The sequence below is a fragment of the Amblyomma americanum genome, chromosome 6, assembly GCF_052857255.1.
Source record: "Amblyomma americanum isolate KBUSLIRL-KWMA chromosome 6, ASM5285725v1, whole genome shotgun sequence".
In the NCBI taxonomy this organism is placed as follows: Eukaryota; Metazoa; Arthropoda; class Arachnida; order Ixodida; family Ixodidae; genus Amblyomma; species Amblyomma americanum.
This window is the reverse complement of record NC_135502.1, coordinates 20,253,336-20,277,677: the sequence shown is the minus strand read 5'-3', so window position 1 is coordinate 20,277,677 and position 24,342 is coordinate 20,253,336. Positions and strand designations below refer to the sequence as shown.

At 53.1% G+C, this 24,342-nt stretch overlaps 1 protein-coding gene across 2 annotated transcripts in view; it reads left to right on the top strand.

Moving 5' to 3' along the window:
* Positions 1–24,342, top strand: part of nsl1 (non-specific lethal 1) — a 119,847-nt gene that overhangs the window by 68,026 nt on the left and 27,479 nt on the right. Inside the window, exon 2 of one of the 2 annotated variants that reach the window (XM_077668727.1) lies at positions 2,519–3,399. In XM_077668727.1, the coding sequence (XP_077524853.1) occupies positions 2,519–3,399 (881 nt within the window). Of the gene's footprint in view, positions 1–2,515; positions 3,400–24,342 lie in introns of both variants that reach the window. The other variant, XM_077668726.1, reaches the window with a different exon arrangement.

Below are 24,342 nucleotides of genomic sequence, written 5' to 3'. Positions count from 1 at the left end.
GGTGGAAAATGCTGCCGAAAGTTGGCGCAGCAGAAAGACGGCGCGTGTAAACGGTGGAAAGAATATACAAGAAACAGTCTCGGGGAACGTATTTGGAACGCGGTCGCCTGGCAGTGCATACGCAACAGTGCATCGCAGCGTGCGTACGCCTTCCCGGACACACGCAGAGATGCAGCGCAAGCGTCCGCGCTCGTTAGCGGCATTTCGAGATTGCGCACTCGGCTCCTCTGATGTCGGCGCCGCGGCTAACGGTGCCCGATGTTCGGCCCGTGTACCGTTTACTCTGCGCGCGCTCTTTTCCGCCCGTAATGCGATGCGGCGACCCTCGCCACGCTGCTGCGCACGCGCTACACGATGCGGAGGCAAATTAAGGTCACCGCGCGCCGCGTTTCCCGCTTGTTTTAGGCGCAGGAGGCGGGCTCCTTGTTCGAGAACAAAGGAGGCGGCGGATCCTATTGCACCGAACGCGCCGTAATCCGGCCGTCGTGGAATTTCGCGAGCAGCAAGGTTAACAGAACTCGTTCCGTGTTAGTACCTGCGGCATGCCTTCACTGGATGTCCGCAGTGTTAAGTTGGCGTTGTGCCTTTAGCGTGTCTTGAGCGCGTCAGAGGCCGTCTCGTGCCTTGTGCTCTGCCCTGCGTCAGCTGCGCGAGTGATGTGCTCGCAAATACGTATCTCTGCGCCGGTATCGCTTCTTGCTGAAGGGGAAGGAGGGAAGCGTTCGAACGTCGTGCAAAACATTCCTTCGCCCGGTATTGAGGTGTAATCGCAAATATAAGCGCTTGCTTTTGTCAAGGTGGTGCAACGTGTTCGGTCATTGCTTCGTGAAATTGTTGAGCAGGGGCTTCGCAGCTGCTGAGCCCGAGGATGCGAGTTGTTTCCGGCCGCGTTTCGATGGAGGCGTGTTGCTAAACGCTGTGTACTGCGCTATGTCAGCGCGCGCTAAAGAACCCCAAGTGGTCTAAATCAATCCGGAGTCCTCAATTACGGCACCCATTCTAGCCGATGTGTCACATGGGGTCATTAAACCCCATATTCCGTACGATTAAATAGCCCTGCAAAACGTGACCTCGGAAGAATTTTGAGATTCGGCTCCCTTTGTTCAAAGGCGCGAGATGCGCTTTCGTATTGCCTAAGGGCCTAATCTTAGGATCCCAAAGGATCTGCGTCAGGGAACTGTCAAGGAAATCGATGCTTGGGGGCATTTTATCAGTACAACAGAAGGCGGTGGTCTTTTCTATCAACTGCGTCATCGCCAAACTCTTGACGGCCGCGTACCGCATTTCCGGTTGTTAACCGACTTTTTTTTTTTTTCGCTCTCTCTCTGGTACAACCTTCTTCGCTACGACGTCAGACTATTAGCAGTGGCGTTTAGTGCTTCAGTAACGATGGGCATTTCCGAAGCTCTTGTAGTCGACACCTTCGGACAGAGTGGCATTGAGCATTCAGTTGTTCGACATTTGGGCGGCACCGCCCCGTTTCATTGGAACTACAAGTCTTCGCCGAACAGACTTTTGGCAACTGCCGTGTGTCCGGGGCAAATAAATGTAGGAGTTAGACTAAGATTTTTATTTTTACTTATTAGTGCGGCGGATTGTTTTGTGGTGCCTATTTGGTAATCCTATCTTCGATTTTTATCGGCCAATATTATTCCTCATGTAGGAATCTGTTTTTTTTTCCAGTGATGTATAACGTTGCCCTGTGCGCTGAAAAGTCACGTATAGTTTAATTTGTCTTGTTTTCTTGCGAGAGCAGTTCATGGACCAGTAATCAATGCATAAATAAATGGTCGTGAATATAACATTGGTTGTAATCTGGAGCACTGTTGCCGTAAGGAAATAAACATAGCAAAAGTTAAGTGATCATCGGGCCATAGTACAAAACCGTAAATATAGCTTTTAAAAACTGTGCAGAGCAGTACATGGTTACCAAAGGGCGAGATATGAAGGCAGGGTATATAGAGAGGTTGTCCCAACACGTGTCTCACCTAATCTTCCTATTCGTTCTGACTCAATTCCTCCTTCACATGTAAGGCGCCCTCGATGTCTGCCGACAACAGCTCATTGTTCGGAAATCGGCATGCCCCCACGCATTGCTCGCCGTCCTGGTTTCGCTGGTCCTGCATGAGCGCTGCTGCTTGCTTGTTCAATTGGATTGAATGCTTGTGATCACCGGGACATTGCTGGACCGCTTTGGCAGAACGTCGGGTTATTGCACTTTCGTTCTCTGTCTTACTGCAAAGACAGGCGCAGAAATTTCCACTGTAAAGCAGAGAATGAGTTCGTTTCTATTATTAATGTGAAGAGGCTTCGATGTAGAAAGCTAACTCAGCTTTCTTTCGGAAGAAACGTTAAGATAATAGGGAACAGATCCCTCGAATAAGCAAAAGACCGCTGTCTTCCGCCTTCGCCCGAGAATCTTCGCAGTGGGTCTCTGCTGGAAGTGTGTGTTGTTTGATCTTCGGGCATTCCTGCAAGTTCATACCCCGTTTTTTTTTTCTTCTTTCGTTGCAAGTAGCCGGCAGAGTGCAGCGTGGCGGTGGTCCCTGGACCGGGCCGCGGTGGCCTCCCGCTGGACCTGGCTGCAGGCACAGGTCGCCGACCTCGAGTTCCGCATCCGCCAGCAGACGGACCTGTGTCGCCAGCTGCGGAGGGCCAAGGGAGCCGTGCGCATGGAAGAGGACGACCCGTCCGCCGCCCTGCAGCCGGACACGCCTTCGCCACCCGCGCTCAACGGCACGGTCGTCCTCAACGGGGATGCGGACCACGCGGGGAACAAGTCCCTGGCCGAGTGCTCCTCCGACGCGGCAGCCCACGATGGCTGCTCCGCCGGGGCGTTCCCCGTCCCGCCGCCGCCGACGGCCAAGCCCAACGGCCTGGTGCTATCCACGCCCGACCTGGTGCCGGGCGGCGGCTGCGCGCGGACTCGGGCGCTGGCGGCTGGCTTCCGCAAGCGCAAAGTGGTGGTGGCCGCGTCGGCGCTCGCCTCCGCGCGTAAGTCGGCCCGCCTGTCGGCCACTGTGCAGTGTCCGTGTCGTTCCGTGTGCGGCCCCACGTCGCCCGGCGCCGCGGCCGCCGGCTGGGGCTCGGACTTGGCCGCCACGGTGACGACGCCGGCCCCCGCACCTCCGCTGCTGGCTGCGGCGCCCGTCGGCTCGCCTTCTGCATCCGTGCCACCTCCCCCCCCGGTGCCGCCGTGCCCGGCCCCGTCGCCGTCCCCGCCCGTCGGCGGGTCGGGAGTGGAGGCCCCGGGTGTGAGCCTTCCACCCCTGTCGCCGTGCCTGGTGTGCGGGGGCCGCTACAACAGTGTGCGGCCGCTGGACGCCGAGCTCATGACGCGCCAGGAGAAGGCGGCGCTGCTCGACCCGGGCTTCCACGCTGTCCTCTCGTTCCCCTCCGGTGAGTGCGAGGCCTATCGCCGCTTTTCTGCAGCCGAGTAGAGACGCATCGAGGCGCTGCCTCAGACACTGTGCTAGCGGTGCATGTGCACCAACTGATGGCTGGCCATGGTGCAAGACATGATCATTACTGTGGTCAGTGCGCTGCTTGCGGCACACCCTGGCGGCTCAACATACCTTTGCCTCTGACCAGCACCAGAGTGAAGCTAAGTGTGCTTGTCCTCATGGCTTGTAGCACCCACCGACGCCACATTGCGGTGACGCTCAGTTCGGCACTCCCAACTGGTGCCTTGGTGCCAGCCATGCAAAGCGGAAGAAGATGAAAAGAAAGTAGAGCGGCGCGTGCCTGGGGCGCAAGCTGGTCAAGAGCAGTTTGGTCCGAGAAGCCTGCTATGTTGCACCTCTAGTTTTGGTGCTCTGCTTCAACCCCGTGATTTCCCGACAGGCTTTTACTTTGTGCTGTTATCTAATGCTGCCATAAAGGATGCTAGTTTTCTTCCTTTTCCCCTTCCTTTCACCGCATTCTTTGTGTCATACTGATCGCGTGGCGCAGAGATGATGAGACATTCATGTGGCTCCGTACCTTGTGTACGTCAAGGAATAAAGCATTTTAGCACGCCATTATAAGCCCAAACTACAAAGGAGCGCGTGCTCATCGTGCCTACAGTCGCCGTCAGGAGAAGGCGACCAGACACATGGGTGCTTACGATCTAACGCCTCCACATGCAGGCGTGAAGAGATTGTGGATGTTCGGGATCTCCAGCCTGTAGCTAATAGCCCTATTCAGCCTGCTACATCAACCTACAACAGGAGCAAGCGGAACAGCTACCGCAGGGCGAGCAGCAGCACTTTTGCCTTGCAGTAGTGGACCGTGCCTGTGGCGGTGGCACAGCAGCGTTGATCAACTCTTTCCTTACCACGCAAAAATGGACAAATTTGGGTGGATCGAAAGAAATTTTTGTTTTATGAGAATCGCCAAGCGCATTGCACATTGCAAATGCGTGATATTGTAGCTTGTTAGTTGCACTTTTGAATGCAAAAAATGCCAGAGTTGCGTGTGCTAAGGGTTAAATATGCTGGCAACACAAAATAGAAGCAAAACAAGAATGAGCCGTTGCAGTGAGCCAGAAATTGGTTACAAAAAAAATTAAAACAAAATGTGGCACATATTCCTAGTTACCATTCTTGTGAATTTTCAGTTGCGTACATAATACACTGCACTTTCCAGGCAAAATGACTGCTGTGCCACTAAAGAAAGCAGTTGCGTGAGGACATGAAATGGTGGTAGGTGTAGGATTAGCTGCACATTACACTTGTTCTCAGTTCTGTTCTTGTTTTTTTTTTTTATCGGAGCTCGCAGTTCCTTTGTTAGGTTTTTTTTTGTTTGGTAGCAATAAAAAAATAAAAACTGAAGCAGCCCTGAAAGGGGACTTGGCTTTCTTTGACACCATCATAATAAAAAATTGCTAGCGCATTTGGTAAAATATCTTGGCAGTATGTTGCAAAGACCCTAAAGCACCAAATAAAACTGCTCTCATCAAAATTACAAATCAAGCGCACGGCATAAAATACAATGTGAACAGCAAAACAAAACACACGCGACCACGTCCTGATGTCGCGGACCTCCGAGACGAAGTCCGACCATTCCACGTGGTTGCCAGCTCACCACTACTGCTCTAAAAAAAAAAAAAGACTGCCTAAGAACACAATAAAGTGCTCAGTGTATCCTTTCACCTTTGAGGAGCGTGGCAGCGAAATGGACATCACGATAGGTGGCCGGCGGACTATGTCCAGTCAGTTTCATTTTTCACGTCGCCTCCTCGTGTTACAAAATGAAAGTACAAAACTGAAATAAAAGAAGTGGTGGTATAGAAGTAAACTAGATGACGCAGCTTGTCCAGGTGCGCAGTCTTGAATTTTTGGTGGGAAGTCCAAAACGTGGGTCATATATGACCCTTGGCCTATGGCGCAGTAAGGAAAGAGTTATCCGGAAGTTGCTGCCGATGCACGGTTTGTCGCTGGCCCTCACCTGCGATGCATTTCCGGCGCCGATGCGAGATGTGAAGTTGCTATATCTATTTGCGCACCGCAGGGCACTCTCCCGTTCAGAGGGATACTAGCTTGCTTGCATCTGGCAGCAGTAAAAATCCGCAAAAGATGGCTCAGCAGACAAAGGGTCGGTGACTTACGCTGGCGCTGGCTCTCTTGAGACCCATTCGTAACTTTTGTTAGCCTCTTATCTATACCGAGTGGGTCGATTGGTGGCCGCTGCTCCTGCACGGGTTTTTCCGCTCGTTTTGTGCACAGCCATTTTATACAAGGTGCCATCGTATGTTCTTTTGCTTTACCATATGTTTTTCTTTTCCTCATGCTCTTTCTGCTTTGTGCGAGGCGGCTGATTACTCCGGGTTTAATGCATACTGTCACTGAAGAACTGCGTGATTGGCTGTACGACTGTGATGATAGGATAGCAGAACAGCCTGCGCACGCCGCACTCACCAGCACTGCAGCTTCTTCACATAGTTTAATGGTGGTTTTCTTCCGGGGTCACTCACTGGCCGCCAAGTGTACTTCAGCCCCATCCGGAGCATATGTGTCGAGTGGTGCTTGCGTGAATGGGAGATCCACAGTAGATGTTGGTGAAGGAGCGTGACATGGGGCTTTCTTGATAAGCTTAGGTGGGATGGTGGCAGGCTTTCCTGCTGAGACTAGTGCTGGTGTAGTTGCTGAATAGATCCCACTGCTATGGTAAGGACCGGCCTTGCAGGCACGATGTAGCCGAGATGTCCATGCATTTGTTGGCAACACGCCCGTGAAGAGTTCCTCTAATGCGCGGTTGTGATCGCTCAATGCCCGACAATGTTTAGAAGGCGGCGCGCAGCAGCTTTTGTGGCGATAGTTACATTATGGTAGCATTTCGAGCCTTCAGCGTGGCGGCACCGTCACGCGGTTGGTTACGTGGTGCGGAGCACCTGCTGCTGCCGGCGGCGCGGCGCGCCGGCGAAACCGAGCTGCAACAGCTGTGCGCATGCGCCGTGTCAAGTGGGATGAAGATGAAGAACGAACGCACAGCGAAACTTAGCGGTGCAAGACTGACTTTGCAATTCAACTGAGCAAGTTCAACTCGGCCAGCTGTAGCTATCGTGTCACTGCAGGTTTAACCAGAGCAATACAAACTGGTTTTTTTTTTCGCGGTTTGTGCTTAAGAATGGGAACTCCGCGTGCTGTCCGCGCTGTCCGTGGTCAGGCTGCGCTGCGAGAACGATAAAGCGGAGGGTCATTGCGAGGCGCGGCTACCTCTGTGTTGGAACTCGGCACGACCCCAGTCGATCGAATGCTTTTGCCTTGCAATGGCGCTGACGGTCGTTGCATGTGTTCTCTCTCTTCTCGCGCATCGTTAGCGTACTGCTCCCGGTCCCAGTAATTGGTCCCTAGTGCGCGTAACGGTGACGTGACCTTGATCGCACTAAAGCAGCGACGAGATGGAGAGAAACATGCGCGGTGGGCGAAGACTCGCATAGCCAGGCGCGTTGTCGGCTTTGTTGACGCCGCCAGGTCTAGCGCTCGCTAGAGTCACTGGAGCAGTTTTCTCAGTACCGCTGTTGTTTTCCACCTTGCGGTTTTCAGATGGAGTCTTCCATCTTCATCTCGGGGTCGGTTCCCCTAGTCCGGGGCTCCGCTGAGGGTAGCTGCCTTGCGAGCACGCCTTACTAATCCTTGCTGGACTTGCAGGATGTCCTGATCATCCTGTCCCGCTGCTCCGCACTTGGGTTTTCTTTTCTGGTTAGCTCATCTACCTTCTGACAAGCCCATGTGATATGGTATAGGGTTGGTTTATCTCCACACCACAGGCATTCGCTCTCGTACTGCATGGGATAGATTTTGCTTAGCACGTTTAGGCACGGGAAGCTTCCCATTTGCAGTTGTTGCCATGCCACAGCGTCCTCTCTGCTTAGCTGTTTGTGTGGGGGGTGGGTATCTTTGTCCGATCCCCCTGCAGTAATTTAGTATCTCTGAATAGTCTTGGGTTAGGGGCTCAGGCTCCTCAGAAAGGGCGGGATTGAAAGGAAGTGGGATGCAAGGCCACACCCAAAAGCACCCCCCCCCCTCCCCCATATTCTCCTCCCAGCAGCCACACAATAAGGCACTGTTAGTGCCAAAACACAGGAAGGGGGTTCCCTATTCAGGACAGCTTGGGAGAACAGCATTGTTCCTTGCCCAGCCCAGGGTCGCAGTAACCCTGGTAGCCAGGCAAGTCAAGAATGCAGCTGCAAATATTCCTCATAGGAGGCCCTTTTACATGAACCCAACAAGGCCTGGTTGTGGAGTTATCCGGCCGAAAACCGGTACTGGGTTCGTCTAAACGCGCGCCGAGTCTGGAATCGGAGGGTCGGGTCCAGTCAACTCCGCCGCAGGGGGCAGGTAGACTCAACTCGACCCTTACCCGATGTGCTTGTAAACGCTGTCGAGTCGAAAAGTAGGGTTATTGAGAGGGGAGAGGATAAATGTAAACTTGCTCTTCACGTGCGCCGTCACGCCTTCGATACTGCGATGGCGTGCCTCAATCTTGGAGGCTGCTACTGCTTGCTCTACGCTTGGTGTCACTATAGTTGAACCGGCCTCGAGTCGCTAAAATCGAGTTCATGTAAACATGCGCCAGTTGAGTTCAATTGACATGCTCAAACGAACCCCCGAATCGACCCTACGCTATCGGGTTCGTGTAAACGGCTAATGGCGTAGACTGATTGTCATGACGTAGCGATTAACCTCCTTTCTCTGAGGCACTTGCCAATCACCTGCGATTTTACGCTGTACTCGCAGACAACTATCTATGGCAGTGCAATAGCCCACATCAAGGGGAAAAAGGGCCGCCTCCTTCCTTTTCCTGCTCAGCCTCTGCTGCACTGCAACTGCAATGTCATGAGAACTGGTCGAAGCCAACGTTCACGTCTGCCTCCAAGCTATTGAAATCGGAATGTGTTGGATCAGCATCAAAACATCGGTTCTCATAGCGAATCTTTAGTCGAGTGTCGCTCTTTTTTCTCTAATTATCCTCCTGAACGGGCATATCTCTGCCAGAATGTTCGCGTTATCAGTGCAGGTGCTGTCCACTATAAGCGGGTAAACGTGGGGGCACCTTGTCTGCAGAAAGGAGCTCGCGGATTTCCGAGCCCCCTACTCCAGAATAGACATCTCGATGGTGTAAATAATTAACGTGATGTCAAACGTTAATGGGCTGGCTGGCAAAATCATCCAGTTTTGCTTCTGAAGCAGTTTCGCATGTGTCAAGGTTCCTCAACCATCTTTCTTCTCCCAATTAGATACGCCTCCGTATCCGCCACACCTAGTCGCACCTCCTGCACTGCGCTTCCAAAAGTTGCATATTTCAATCAGAAAAATGCTCGGAAGGGGCGCTATATATAGATACATATATAAAATATTTAATACATAGAAGTATATATCATGTAAAATATATAAAAACATGGAAAAGCAGGGCGCATAATGAAACTTTCCTGGAACCTTAATAGGTATTGAATTTTCGCTTTCAAACATGTGCCGTCATGACAATTCAGGTGTGCTGCCGTTTTTATGTACAGAAAGAGCACACGCGGTTGGCGTGGTCAGCGCCCATCTTTTCTTCTATTAAATTGCAATTTTTATTATTAAAAAAAATAAACCACTAATAGCAACTTTGTCCAGAACAGTTGGAAGTCGCTTGTGCAACGACGAAATTTGCGTTTAAAGTCACCAAGAAGAGCAACAGGACGATCTCAGTGCTTTTGCAAACCACACATCTCCCCGTTTTACCCAAGTTTGATTTGTTCCGTTGTGAAATTATAAGCAGTGTAGGAGACATGAAACGAAGTATTTCAGCAGTAATTTAGTTACATAAGGGACCATCGCCCATAAATAAACTGAAAAATTCGGCGACGCCGATAGCAACAAACGTGCTGGGTGGTCATCGAAGAGGAACCTTCAAGATAAGGCGCTAAAAACAAAAACCCAGAATAATGTCGAAGTAGTTTCGCCTGCAGCTGCAATCATTCGCGATAACGGTGATCGCATCTCGCATAACAAAGTGATATTCCCGCGCGCCAACGGTATTGAACTCGAACAAGTAGTACAACAGTTTCGCGGCATTACTTCTCTCAAAGAATCATCGGCCGGATGCTTAAACGAAAAATAAGGCCAACAACAGCAAAGACAAGGCAAAATAAACACTGGCAGCACAAGCAATGAGAGCGCAAAAAGGTTTTCACTGAGGCCGCGTCGTCGAATCGGCGTCCACACTCCTACACGGTCACAAGGCTTGTATTGCGTGTGGCGACTGAGGAATACGCGGAATACGGAATAGCCGGCCCAAGTGCTGAAGGGGAGGTGTTCCCAAGGTGTGTCAGAAGATGACTCACACTATCTGTTCTGGCTAGGCGAAACCAACCCTGCTAACTACAGGCTGTATACCCCACCCTACCATTGTAAATGAATTTTCGCAGAAAATCTGCAAGGGAGCTTAGGGGGAGCGAAACCGGAAAATGTACTTTTCCTTGTGGCAGCTGAGTGGTGGGTTACTGTAAAAAGGTTTATTCTCTGACGACCACCCCTTGAGAGGGGTTATGCTTTTGTGCTGCTGTCTCCCAGCTTTGGCAGGATATACACAAAGTTCTCGGCCCTACTTTTTGTTCGCGGAAGAACTAATACATTCGTGCCGCCGTCAAGGAGGTGGCGCTGTAGAATTTACACATCTGGAGGGGTAATAGAAGTTCCCTCCTTTTTGTAGTACTTAAGTGCTGCCATTTATCGACAGAAAAAGTTGAAATCTGAGTTGCCTCGTAGCTGGTGAGCCCTCTTAAACTAGGGCTACAAGAGTCTTTTTCTCCACATTGTCCATTTAGCTCTCTGGCTTTGGTCACTCTTGTTTTGTGACATAGCTGCAGTATTGGCAGGCTGGCAAACGGACCGCATCGCTTTCTGAATATCGCACCCAGTTGATGAATTTTTCTTACTATTTTTGATGGAATTTATTTTATGGTATATTTTGTTTTACTTTTTTTGTGGGGGGGGGGGCACTCGTCACAGTCGACGTAGGGACCCGTTGCGTTTTGATTTCTGTGGTCGGCCGCGTGCTGTTAATCGTCTGATGCTGCCGTCGCACTGACGTCACGCCTAATGGAACGGACAAGTGGATCCTTGTGCGATTTCAAGGAGGCGTAAGCTTGTTGCTCCCTTGGGTAGCTTGCGCTGCTGCACCTTGTTAGGCGCGACGTGTCATCGTCCACAAGACACATTTGCCAGCCGCCTTTCTCGTAATATCATTTTGTTAAGGCGCTACAGTAACGGCGCTGAAGAATCCCAAATGGCGGAAATTAATCTCCTTCGGTTCGGCGTGCCTCATCGGCCACAAAGTGATTTGGCTGGCTGCCTCTGTCTTCCATTGACCACGTGACTTACTGGGCTGCGCATGCGCTGACAGCTTTCTAAGCGCATCGTCCCGATTAACGCCGTGTACAGCAGCCAGTATACGGGGCGTTTCAACGAACCCCGCTAGCAATATCTAAAACTATTCATTTCGAGGTGTGTAATGATGGCTCACACCTCCGCTGTTGCATTCGGCACCTGTCGCGGTCTGCGCAGTTTTCATTTTACTGCGGCAGCATTCGATACAAATTAGGTAAATGCCACGTCATCCTTCCTTCTCCGCTCTTTTACAGCCATTTTACAGGAGCTCCGGACATCTCATTTTTTTTCCGCGTCGTTTGGGTTGACGAGAACATTTCTGTCTGCACTGATTCCGACTCGGAAGTGCTCCGAGCTTTGTGCCGCCCCAGCGTCCGTGTGCCGTATCAACCCTGTGGCGCTTCTTCCACCGTCGCGCGCGGTAACAAAGTATCCGCGATTGAGACGAATCTGGACAGACCTTCCCTCTCTCGCCTTTTTATGCCCGAGCTGCAATATTTGTCGGTTGCGCACTCGTCGCCGAGCGTCTATTAACAGCGGCGCCCCCGTTGTCGTCCGCCCGTAATCGTCGCCGGTGTTGCGCCACAGACGCCGTCTCATTGTGAATGCCGGTCCGGTGTGTGCGCGTGTATCTTACCGCGGTATTGCCAACGGCTTCGAATCTCCGACGACGGGGGGCGACCTTGCGAGCGGCTTCTCTCCCACCTCCCTGATTGTGTTGAGAGAGGGAGTGTCTGTGTTGGGTGAGGAGGAGACTGTCCCGCGATAGGCAGTCGCATCCGCCTTTTCCTTTTTTTTTTATTCAGGCACCGTGCTCCCCGCCTTTCGTTTTTCTTTGTTAACTGCACCGAGGGCCACCTTTTACTTTGCACGTGAATGGGCGTCGCTTTTTACGTAGCAGGTGTGTCGTGGTTACGCTCTGCCCTGGGCTCTTAGTACTGTGTGTGGCGCCTTTTTTTTTTATTTGGGGTGCCACACCGGAGTCATTGTTGCTGCGCCACCGTGGGTTCGTTCCGCCGGCATCGCGGGTGAAAGCGCGCCCTACCTACCGCTCCTCTCAGACTTCCCACCCCACCTGTCCTTTGCCACATTGCTGTACTGTACATCAGTTCAGCGCGGATTAGCATTGTGTGGTCCCCGGATTTCTCGCTGCCTGTTACTTAACATTCAGTGATGCAACAGGTGTTGCGCGCTCTCCCGTTTTTCGCTCGCCACGTTCATACCTTGAGCACGCCTGTACCCGGTGTGTGAGTTAGCGCCCTTGCAAAAAATTCTGTCTGTAGACTTCGATAGCCTTTTGTCTATAAAGCCTTTCTGTAACTTTCTACAGACTGGTCTGTATGCAACCTATATATTTATGGCCGTGCACTTTTGGTGGACTTGTCTATAGACAGGCTATAGACTACGAATAGGCAAAAGGAAATATCTATAGCAAAGAAATAGTATGTACGAATTCCTCCAGTTGATGAGAACCTCTAGTTAACGCTATCGTTTCTGTTGCCCTGTAGCGACCTGACTCTCTTCCCCTGCTGCTCCGGCTTAGTTTATTATTTATTTGTATTTTAATAAATTTCATTTAAGGGTAAGGGAACAAACGTGAGTTTATATGCTTGATGAAATCAAGAGTAGGAAATAGACGCGGCCAGAGCACTTAATGCGCAGAGCCAGTAACGTTTATTCGTCAACATGGGAATCCGCAAACTGACCAAGTCGGCGGTTGTCGATACGCTCTATCAGCCTCGTGGATTCGAGCTAGCGCTAAACCTTGCCCTGCCTTCTAGCTCCTCGCGCCGCCATTAGAGGCAAGCTTTCGTTCTCTGAGAATGCTCATAGTCCACTCCAGACGTGTCTGGGTAGCGTCCTGCGTGCAAACCCTGGGTGTCTCGATAAGTGTGGCAGACCCCACCCACTATGAGGAGCCCGGTTGCCTCACGCCGGAAATGTCAGGTTTGATAAAGGGCCAGTACTGAGACGACGTTGCTGCTTTGGGCCTTGTCCAACGATTTTCTTTACTTTAGTTTCTTCTAACCTCTCCCTTGATCGCGAGATAGGATCGGTAGGATGCTGTACGCGTGACGGGAGCGAAGAAATTAACTGAGCGCTATTTAGCTATCGCGGATTCACTGAACACCGGAATTTTCTGCCGCGTCTCGCCGCCGGGATCGAAGCCCCGCCTACTGGGACCACCGCGGCTGGTCGCCGTCCCTTGCTCTCTGACGACAGAAATCTCGTGGAAAAAGCTGTTGTGAGAAACGACGCAAAGCTTCGGGTTTCGTTTGCGACGTCACGGAGCTCTATGGTTGAGATACAGCTTGCTTCGTTGGCCATTTGCGCCCGCTGCGCTCGAAGGACGGCCCCGATTCCCCCTAATGTCGTTTCGGTGCCTGCTTCTGCAATGCGGGGCTACGGAATTGCCTGTTTTGCTTTCTTAATTGCGAAAGCGTGCCCTGCAGCATATCGGGTGGGGAAGGTGAATGCGGGGCAGCTGCCGTTTTCCTGGAGGCCGGCCAGGAGCGGGCTGTGTGCATGCTTTCAAATCCTGAGTTCCCTAGTGGGGCTTCAGCGACAGCGCTGTTGGTGGTGGGGCACGTTTTGAGCACTGTTTTGCTTTGTATTTTTTCTCAGTGTATGGTCGAGGAAGCAGGGTTAAAACTGCCAGGTCATCATCTTTTGTGCTTGCGGCCATTGTTGCAATCACCTAAAAACGTTTCGTTCCGGATTCGTGAGCAAATAAAGCCACGAAATGTACACACACCGACGCGCGCGTGCAGCCAGGTCGGATAAGAGATATCAAAGCCACTGTGGATGGCCGGAAGCATGGCGTGCCTGGATAGAACTGCGTTGCTGTTCGCGCTCCTGAGGGTCATGCCGACATTTGGAGCGGGGTGCTTTTGCGGGCGTTGGCGATATAATCGTAGCGCGCGGCTGTACACGTTGATTGTGATGTATTACTTTTTTCTTGCCAGGTGTGGGAGGAGTACACTCGTCTTGTATAGTCTAGTTGGACAGTGCACGAAAATGTTGCACTTGGAGTCTTTAGAGCTTCTCCAAGTTAAATCCCTTTCTTGACGTTGGGGGTCGTTGCAAGTTACACGCGGGACTTCTTCCCCTTCCTTTTTTATTCATCACTTCGTGGTCCTTATTCTCATCGCGCTCTCAGATACCCGTAAACTTTCTTGTTTTCATGGTGTGGCTCGCACCTGTCTATACGATCTCTCCCTAACGAGATTAGTATAGAGGGCTCTCTCTCGTAATGCGCTTCCGCAGAACCGAGCCTCGAGTTCGGGATGAACGCTATTTCATTTTTAACGCGATAGCTTTAAGGAGCCCGTGACCGTGAGCGAAAAATCCACGAAAAGTTCCCAGAAAAACAACCTAGGCGGGCCACCTAGGTCACGTGAGCTTGCAGCGTCATCACAACTTGCCCGCCGTGACAGGTGGCAGTTAAAATAATGATTGGTCGTGGGAACAGCAATGTGGGTTTAGTGTACGCAAGCGTGCAAACGCTATATTCTAGAACTGCTCTTCCCAACTGGCGCCCCGAAGCCGCTTTGTTGGAGCAACATGGCGGCGGCCGTCGAGACGGGGGTCGCTCGCTTCACCACAGATCCACCGTTGCCGCTTCACAGCCGTCTGACAGGCATACGAATCTTGTATAGTGTTGCGATGAACGCGTCACCAGTATCTAGGGATAAAGCGCGGCATATTTTAAGTACGCGTCGTTACGTCGCTCCTGGGATACGACGCAAAACCACGCGACATCCAAACGGGTTGTCAAAAACAAAAAGGTCACAGATGTGAAATGTAGGTTACGTTGGTGTTTATTACGCACCAGCGATTTTTTTTAAATGCAGGTGTAAACAAAACCCTAAATGAACTTTACGCGACTGAAAATTTAGCGTTTCAGTTTTTGACCTAAATGGCGCTGTGAGTGGCTAACGCAGCCCACAGAGCCCACAGCTGATATTGGTTTTTGGGGAAAGAAAATGGCGCAGTATCTGTCTCGCATATCGGCGGACACATGAACCGCGCCTTAAAGAAAGGGAAAAAGGAGGGAGTGAAAGAAGAAAGGAAGGGAGAGGTATCGTGCTCCGGATCACTAGGCGAGCGCCCTAGCCACTGAGCCACCGCGGCAGGTAGCCCCCAGCTCCTGTTTCCCAACTTGCTACACGCAGTGCAGTAGCGGTTTCCAAAGTTCTTGTATTGCAAAGGCGGGGGCACCCCGGCGGCTCCGCTGTGGTCGAGCGGTGCTGCGTTGACACCGGCTACATTGTTTGTCGGGCACCCTCCAGTAGCCGCCGTCGCGTCCCAGTCGCCTGGTCGCAGTGCAGAAGCGCAGCGTCACTAATAATCTTGGGCCACGTCGGCGCTGACGTTCCGGAACGCAAACATCTTGCGCAATGGCGGCGGGGGTTCCAGTAGCTGCCACCGCCCGCTCACTCCTGTGCTGCCCTCTGCCGGTTTCGCAACCGCCCGCTGTCGGCGCCCCAGCCTTTGGGACCGGGGACCCTGCCGAGGGTAATTTCGGGTGTCTCACGGTTCGAGTAGGAGCATTTGGGAAGGAAAGCGGGCAAAACGCGTTCGTCTCCTTCAGCCTGGTTATGGTTGGCAATAGCGGTGTAAAATGTCAGGGATCCCTTCTGTCATATCTGCTCCTCAGATGTGACCTTTTTAAAGATATAAATGTGGGATTTTCATCGAATTTATTTTTACTTGCAGTTTGTGTGTTGTAAATTAGGCTATGCTTTGCAAGCTACTTAAGTGAGGATATCTGTTTGTATGAGAGCAGTGACAAGCGCCGAGAATTGATGTTATCGAAATTGACATTTATTGAATAACTCCAATCTCTCTCTGGTTTTATTTGTAACGATGGTATAGCGTGCATTACAATGCAGGCGTTATGGGTGGCGTGTCGCGTTTTAGGGTTTTGCCCTCCGTTGCATCACCCCCTGCTTCCTACAGGTGGAACTGTCACGTGCCTAGTATAAAAATTACGGCGAAGCATGTGTTGTGGTTTTCCTCGCTGCGTGTGACATCCAGAAGTCATTTTCAAATCTAGCGCTGGCGCTCGTGTCTCGTCGTTTCTCTCCTTGTGTCTTCGTCCTGCGTGCGCTGTTCAATCCTACCATGTAATACCAACATGCCCAAACTGCCACGTTTATGACCAAGAAATTCGTCTTTTTGTGCACACAGGTTGTGAACCCTTTGGACGACGTCGTGTTATTGTGTAGGCAGTTTTTGTGTACATTACCTCTCCCCCCTGTCCTCTCTTCCTGTCCCCTCACCTCTTTCACTTCATTTCTCCATTCTGCCTGCTATCCTTTGTTTCCGCTGCCCCAGCTCAGGTGCTTCAGTATCGATGGCAGATGCCGGGGCTAGGAAAATCTTTTCCTTCCTTTTTTATTATTACTGTTAATAAAACAACTTACGTTACCTTGTACACTTCTCGAGTGGCAAGGCAGTCTTGGTGGTGGTCATAGTCGAGCGAGACCGCTCATTAGACCTTATCCTTGTGAGGTTGGTTCGTTTACAAACTTTTTTCGCAGTTGGGCCAGAAACCCAGCCTTTCTAGTATACATGTCAGGTTCATCCTTTCGATCACGTTCCCCTTCACCGAAAACGCCGCCGCTGTACTGTGCAGTTTAGTCGCAGCTCGCGTGGTGTGCGCCACTCACCACAGCACATCCGCGTCCTTGCCGCTTTCGAAAGTTGCGTGCGTTTGGACGGTCGGTACTGTGCACGCTGCTGAGGTCCGGTCACGGCGAGGCCCGGTTTTGGCAGCGAGTTCGGAGCGCAGCCTTGTGCGCGAGCGCATTCCGCCCGAATGGTAATTTTGTTGAGGCTCACCGGTCGGTGCGAAATGCGTGCGCGAGATAACGGGGCGACTGAGACGGGGGTGGGCGCGCCGTCGGTGCTTATGGGACAAGATGTGTGGCCAGCGATAAGTGGGCCACCGGAGCTTCGCACGAGGACCTGCCGTGCCGCGATAAGACTGCGGCGTCTCGTCAGAGTCTCAGCCGCGTCGGTGCGACAGGGCGCATCGGTCAGTTCAGTGTGGGACTGTTTGCTTAGCTACACGCGAAGGCTTTGTGACGTGACGTGGCTGGGTCGTTCGATGGGGGAATTCAGTGAGTCATGTACGGCTGGCCTGATGTCATGCCAGGAGAGAGAGTTGAATTTAAAGAAACCGCGATTCGAACAGCGTCGTCGAAGTTCCTGTGGCGTCTGCTGGAGGCAGAAGACTTTCAAGCATTCATAGTTTTTCTTTTTTGCGTACGCCGCCGCGTTTATTGTTTTCGGAGCTTAGCAGTCGTGTTCAGTTGAGCCAGACTGTTGCGTTCCTGGAGTGAGGCTCGCTCGCGTAGAATGGAGTTCTTGCCTCTGGCATCAGTGCTTATTTATCCCCACCCTCGGCGTGGTGAATCGAGCACGTGCCGAATCCCCATTTCACGTCTGATGGGGAAACTCCTCGGGCCGACCTCCGGATGCTCCAGTCATGGCAGCAATGTTTTTATACAGCTGCCTCAGTGCTGTACGTCGGAGACCGCAGCGAGGGAGGGTTGCCCGTCGCGCTACACCAACGGGCGCCCCAGCGTTGCACCTGGTCCGTGCACCGCGAGGTCAGAGGCGCTATAAAAGAACGGGGACGGGGCAGGTACAGGGTCGAATGTACGGGGGGTTGCCACCCAGCACCGTCTGTATTCGTGCCGTGTCATCGATCGAGGAGGGCCGTTTCTGGAAGCTCTGATGGGCAGTGGGGCCGGGTCGGGGAAAAAAAAAAAGGTTTCGGAGGGGAGCCCGCGGCAGGAGGAAGCTTAGGGAGCGCGCGGCTTCCCGGGAGGGAGGAAAACGAGGTCGACGAACCTCCGCCGCCTCGGCGTGGCGTCCCGACCACGGCAGTGCGGCTGGTGGGGCCGCCGCGCTGCGCCGCTCCTGCTGCGCCTGCGTCGTCGGACGACCTCCCTACCGCCGCCGGCCGTGACGCCACTCGCGAGCTGCCAGCGTTGGGGGTAGCGGCGGTCGCGTGTGACGACGCCGCGCTCTGCCGCTGGCCGGCTTCTTGCCGAGCGTACGGCGGCTTCCGCTCCCCGGCGGTTGGGTGCCCGGGGCGTGTCGGCTAGCATACGCGATGCCGTTGATCAATGCCCCACCATGTTCTGTCGGGAAAGGCTCGTTTGCCGAGTTGGACAGGCCGACTGCCGGCTTTCCCGACAAAACGAGATCGCGCACCTAGTAATGGTAGGCGTGGGATGATGAGAGGCATGGCCATGTTTCGATGGATGCGCGATTCGCCGCTGTGCGGAACGTGCCGGCGTTGCCACACGTTTCTGGTATTACGTGGCTTCGCGAGGCACGGCCGTTGAGAAGCGACACCGACGACCAGGCCAACTAGCCGGTACGCTACTAGGCTAACAACGGCGCTGACACGACCGGCGACATGATGTGCTCGCAGTGTGACTGGCTTTCAGGTCGGCGAATTCAGCGGAACCATCTGTCTGCCGACCGTCGGCAGAGGCGCGTTCAGTAGATAGGGTAGCTCTTTGGGCGAGTTGGTAAACCCTGCATGACGACGACTGAAGCGCTTGAAGCACAGGACAAAACGAAGAGGACACCACATGCGTTAAAAGTTGGCGTTTGTGATGGTCCTCTCCTTTGTTTCGAGCGCTGCATTTTTGGTCATGTGGTCTGTAGGTCGGCCGCCCAGCGAATATATTGCGTTCACAAGCAAGGGTGCCAATATTGTAGATGCGTTTAGGTCAGAGCTAGAAAAGCAATATCGGTTTCGCTTATTGTTACACGGCCAGAAGACAGGAGTCACGGTGACGTCTTGCCGCTTTTCTGTGGGCGGTGCCTCGCAGCGCATTTCTCTCGGAGCGGGAGAAAAGGGAGAAGTTTGGTAGTGCTGGAAGGAATGGGAATATGGGGCTTGCACAGCCCTGCAACTGTCTCATTTATTGATAGGGCTGCGCATGGGATGAGGAAAAAAAAAGTGTGAGAAGAGGCATGTCGGGAGTGGCATAGAAAGACATGAGACGCTTTACATGCGGGGGTGGAGGTTATACGATGCTAGAAAGTCTCGCAGGAGTTTGCGAGCGCTGGTCTGTAGTCCGGACACATACTTGGGGAACAACGCATCACAGAGGCGTTCTGTGCTGGCGAGCGCGGCCGAGTGCATCGCTGTAGCACTGGATGGTGCGTGGCTTCAGAAGTCCTTTTCTTCTTCTGGCCAGGCGCCCGCGGCACGCCGTCTCGGAGCGTTGCCGCCTTCCCGGGAATCCGGATGCCCTTGTTCACGCCTGGCTGTCCTCCTGACGGCTGAAGCCGCGAAGAACCAATGTATCTTCGCCAGTCTCTGGTCGCGGAGGTCCCGACCCCCTAGGCGTGCGTGCCAGGGGCGGGGAGTAGGGGGCCACCTGCATCACTTTTAATCATCATCCTAAGGGCGTCAAGTCGAGCCGAATGGGCAGCCTTTCAGCGCATATTCGGGAATCGTGTGTGTGTGTGTATTCATTCGACTTGTTTTCTTTTTTCTTCTGTCAAATGACGATTTCCTGGGGCTGGCTCTTGGCAAGATTTCATGGCGATAATAATTATAATTGGTTTTTGGGGGAAAGGAAATGGCGCAGCATCTGTCTCATATATCGTTGGACACCTGAACCGCGCCGTAAGGGAAGAGATAAAGGAGGGAGTGAAGGAAGAAAGAGGTGCCGTAGTGGAGGGCTGCGGAATAATTTTCACCACCTGGGGATCTTTAACGTGCACTGACATCGCACAGCACGCGGGCGCCTTAGCGTTTTTCCTCCATAAAAACGCAGCCGCCGCGGTCGGGTTCGAACCCGGGAACTCCGGATCAGTAGTCGAGCGCCCTAACCACTGAGCCACCGCGGCGGGTCATGGCGATTTGCTGCTTGGAAATTCTTCACGTGGTTCGGAATTTTGCCGCCAGTTGACGTCGGCGGCACGCAGTTGGCTGTAATTTGGTGGCGATGCCAAGGCTAGCAGACGACCAGGCCTGCACTCGACCATTCGTTTCGGAAGCAGCCAGTGCCAAGCTGCACCTGAACTGACGCTGGCGGCACCGCCGCGGAACTAGCGCGGCGAGCGCAGCCAAATCGAAGGTATACCTTACATAGGCGCAGCGACTGCCTGCTGACGCACACTAGTGCGCGCCCAGAGCCCACACAGCTGACGGCGTTTGAACTCGCACACCGACGTGTCGGGTCCAACATCTTTCTTGGTCCGGTTCTGTCCTCCCGTATCGGTCGCTTTTTTGCTGGCTGGTGGGACGGTATCTGCTGCTCTCCTTCCAGCGAGCCGCGTGCGGCGGCTTGCCGCTGTCGGCCGTTTCTGTGGTCGGCGCACTTCCAGGTATTGCATCACGCGGCTGCCGCCTGTTTTCCAAAGAGCAAAAGCGTAGGAGACGCCTCTTCCGCATGGCGCGCACGCGTGCTGCTTGCACCAGTGGCGGTGAGTGTGCGTCGGCCTCCTGGCGCTGTGCTCGCTCCCTTCCCGGCCCTGGTCTCTCGCGGCACCCTGGCGGTTCACATTTAGTGCGACAACTTTTCTAGCCGCACTCCCCGGGTTTCAGCGGTGTGTGTATATGTGTGCGAAGTCTCTGAGTAGCAAGTGCAACTGGCTCACCGGGCCAGTGGACACCTCAGTCGCGCTGTGAGTGGGTGGTGCCGTCCGCCTGCAAATTGAGGCAGTTATGCGCTTTCTTTATTTCGAAACCAGCGGTAGGTTTAGACTCCGTTGATTGTGAGGCAAGGGTCAGTGGACACCTCAATCAGTGCTCCTCAGCAATGCTCAATCGCCAGCCATTTTTTTTCCTTCCGCCCGTCTTTCTGTGCTTCCCTGTCTGCGCCGCAGTCTAGTCAGGCTGCTCAGCCAGTGACCTTGGGGCCGTATTCGCGCCCGGCGGTCGCCTTGCTTGCGCGAACAAGTCCTGGACGGCATGATGTCGGTGCGGCACTTTCAGCGTTTGGCGGAAAACCCGGCGTCTTCGGCGTCTGCGAAAAATCCCCAGAAAAACAAGTTGTCCTCCTGCCACCTGTGTCACGTGACCGTGTGACGTCATCTAGACCCGCCTACCGTTGCAGTAAAGCTTTGTAGGGGGCTAGTTGGTCGTACATACTGAGTCTGGGGAGCGCTACAATCAAGATAAGGGGACAGCACCACGTGAGAACACCACGAGACACGAGCGCAAACTTTCAGCTGACTTTATTTTCGACATGACACACATTTATACGCATCTAATCATGGGACACACAAACATAAAAGCGTTAGAGCCAGCCAAGATAGCAAAGCAATCGCCTAAACCATGCGAGATAAAAACTATCCTCTCAAGTCATGAATTTCACAAATTACAACTCCTCTCTGGTCAGTGCCCCTGGCAACCTCGCAGCACACTGCGCTATGCACAAGTGCGAACCTCTACTGGATAGAGCGACGGTCCTTCTTAAATCAAAGGACAAGACCACAAGGGAATTGTGGGAAGCATTTTGCATGGCTTCAGAAAAGGACGGTGCAGTGTTCCTTAGCGACCCGTCTGTGGTTTTAACAAAAAAGAAAAATTGTTTTAGCCGGTAATTTTTTAGCCGGTCCCCTTGTCTTGATTGTAGCGCTCCCCAGTCTCAGTACCCGTTGCAGGTGGAAGCTAATGATTGGTTGCTCGGGTCAGGGAGAGGTTGCAACCTGGATCTGTGTTTGAGAGAGCCACCAGCCGAGGCCGTAGCGCATCACTTAACCGCTGCACCATTGCGCCAGGAATGGTGTGAGAACACGCAGCAGTCTGGTAATGTAGATCATGACAAATTCCGCACATGTGGGCATTAACCAATTGGCGCTATCGCGTCATAGTGTCCCCCTAAGCTGCTTCTAACGCCACTTAAGTGGGGCTAGCTGTGGGTCTTAAATCGGGCTGGAAGGCATGCGCCGTCGCAGGAGGGGAGGAAAACGCTCTAGAAGCTACTGGCCCAGACGCTTGGCAGCCGTGAAAGGCCCTGAGGACGCCAACGGAAGTAGACAGGGTGGCCGATTGCGCTTGGTGATGTCGTATCTCTCCCCTGTGCCGCGGCATCGCTCCACGAGCGCTGCCAAGTTCCCATGCCAGACCGGTCGCATTGCGACGCTGCTGCTGCTTTGGGACCGCGCGTAGTACCGTACCTGCCGTCTCGAGCGAAGCTTCTTGCGTCCGGAACCCGACGACGAGTTCCTTTTGGCCCTGTGTTCGCGTACGGTACTGCGCCAGTCAGCGCGCGTCGTGTCGTCGTCACGAGCGGCAGCCTGGGCGTGCTCCTGCGGGCGGGACGGACAGGTGTTCCCGTTCGCCCACCTCGCCGAGGGTCCGTCGCCGGCCTGTGGAGACGCTTTACTCCTGTTCTTGCTAGTTTTTGCCTTTTTTTCCCCTTCCCCGATAAAGGACGCCCCCGCCCCCTTTTCGAAGGCGCGTTGTCGATGACGCTGGATTCTGGAACCGCTTGGCTGACTAACCTCTCCTCGTGAGACGTCATTGTTTCGCTCATGCTGCGTCTGCATCGAGCTCGGACTGGTTGTTGAGTACTCGTCTCCTCTCCCGCCGCCGTGGGCGCTTTGTTCGTTGCGACGGTCGGGTGGGTGTGTCCTCCCGTCTCCTGCATGGCGGTATTCTTCGCCCCGTTGCGCCTTTTTGATTCGCCCGCGCAGAGTTTGTGCGACTTCGGTGTCGTTCGCGCGAGTACTGTTCTCTGCTCTCGCGGCGTGGCGCAGGTACACTCGAAAAAGCAAAGGACTTGCAGCAATTTCTTTTGACGGAATAAGCGCTGGTCCCATATTTCACGCCCCCTGTATATTTTCCGCGCTCCTGTCACGCCGGGATGATCGTGTCGGGAGGGGTAGCGTCGCCGACCACTTGCGAAACTTGGAGAGGATTTGGGGTGGGGGGGTGGGGGGAGAAAGATGCCGTCGTGCGCCTGGCGGCGATGCCTAGAGGGCATAATCGCTCCCGTCTCCCCGAAGTATCGCAGTGTTCCCTTTATGCTCACTTTCGCGTGCGACTCGCGGTTTTTTTTGTCCAGTTGTGTGTCGTGCGTATAACCTGTGGTGCGTTTTACCGCGCTATCGCTGCCCTCTCTTTCATCCTCTCTGTCTCTTTTATTTTTCGCTAGCGGCAGCTCAGGTGCTTCAGGCTTCGATAGCAGATGCCTCGGCTAGCAACATCTTTTCTTCCGTATTTTTTATTTATTGTGAATAAACCGCTAAAAGTAATTTTAGTACACGAGGACAAATTGTAGTTAGCCTGCATCGATATGCTGCTGCTTTCCAATTAGGAAAATACTAAAATTCGAAATACAGGTGTCGCCATCACCGGCCGTTTTTGCAGGTTAAATACATGCGTCGACAACGGTCTTATCGCGGATCACAGAGGCTACGATATGCCTCCATTCACTTAAGAACGGCGGCAGCCCGTCCTCTTTGGTGAGGACGTCACTAGTCTGAATCCACTGGTGGAAAGATTTTTACGTACAATTTTCTGAGCGATAAATCTCTTTTGCTGCCAGACAAACGCCAAGAAACCCAGCAAGAGCCAAAGAATCCATTTTTATGCTGAGAATAATTTCATGGAGTTGTCCTCAATGTCCCTGTAAGGCTCTGGCTCCTTGTCTCAGGTCTTAGCGCCGGTGTTGGTAGCTATTGAGCGTGTCAGACACACGTGCTACTTTCCGTTCTTTTGTGTAGTTTTTGAATTTCACCGGCGGATGGAGCGAAGATTGTACCCAAGTAGTGTACACAATATCGCACACTGTCCTGAAGACTGATTTTTCATCTAAACAACTGATCGAAAGTCGGTTGACAGTGGCGCTGCAAGCTCACGCTTGGGCTTTGCTGTAATGCCCACTCTGTCATTTAGTTCCTTGTGCACAGAAGGTGTGAGTGCTGTGAAAATCTTGTTTTCCACTGTGCTCTACAGGTGAACAGCTTGGTGATGCATGTCGTAGGTACCGCCTGTGCGTCGGGATGGCTTACGGCGAAACCTAAGCCTAGCGGCGAAGCATCCCCAAAGCTTTTAGCGGCCGAACAGCTAAATCGAACGATTCGTTGCTTTGCAGCGCGCACCAGAGACTAACTCTACCATTATTTTTGTGATTATTATTTGCAGTTACTCGGTTAGTAAGCCACAAACGGCGAAGCGTTCGATTAACTGTTCGATGGGCAGTTGTGGACGGGTGTGATTGAGCCGCGTATTCAACTACTACTTGAACGGTTTTGTCTACGACTCGGGCCTCCCTGATGCGAGCCCGGTATGTCGTACTTGGTCGTTTTTCAGAATATCGACGCAGGAAGGGTAAGCGTCGCGATTCCTCGGCGACCACCGAGCGGAATTGCGGCATTCCGCGTAAGTGGCCCCGTTCCATCTGTTTTTCTTTTTTTTTTTGTATCAGGCGTATCAATTGTGTTCCTCGCTTCGCTTCTCGTACGCTGCGTTGTTGGAACGCGTGCGGTTTCGGCG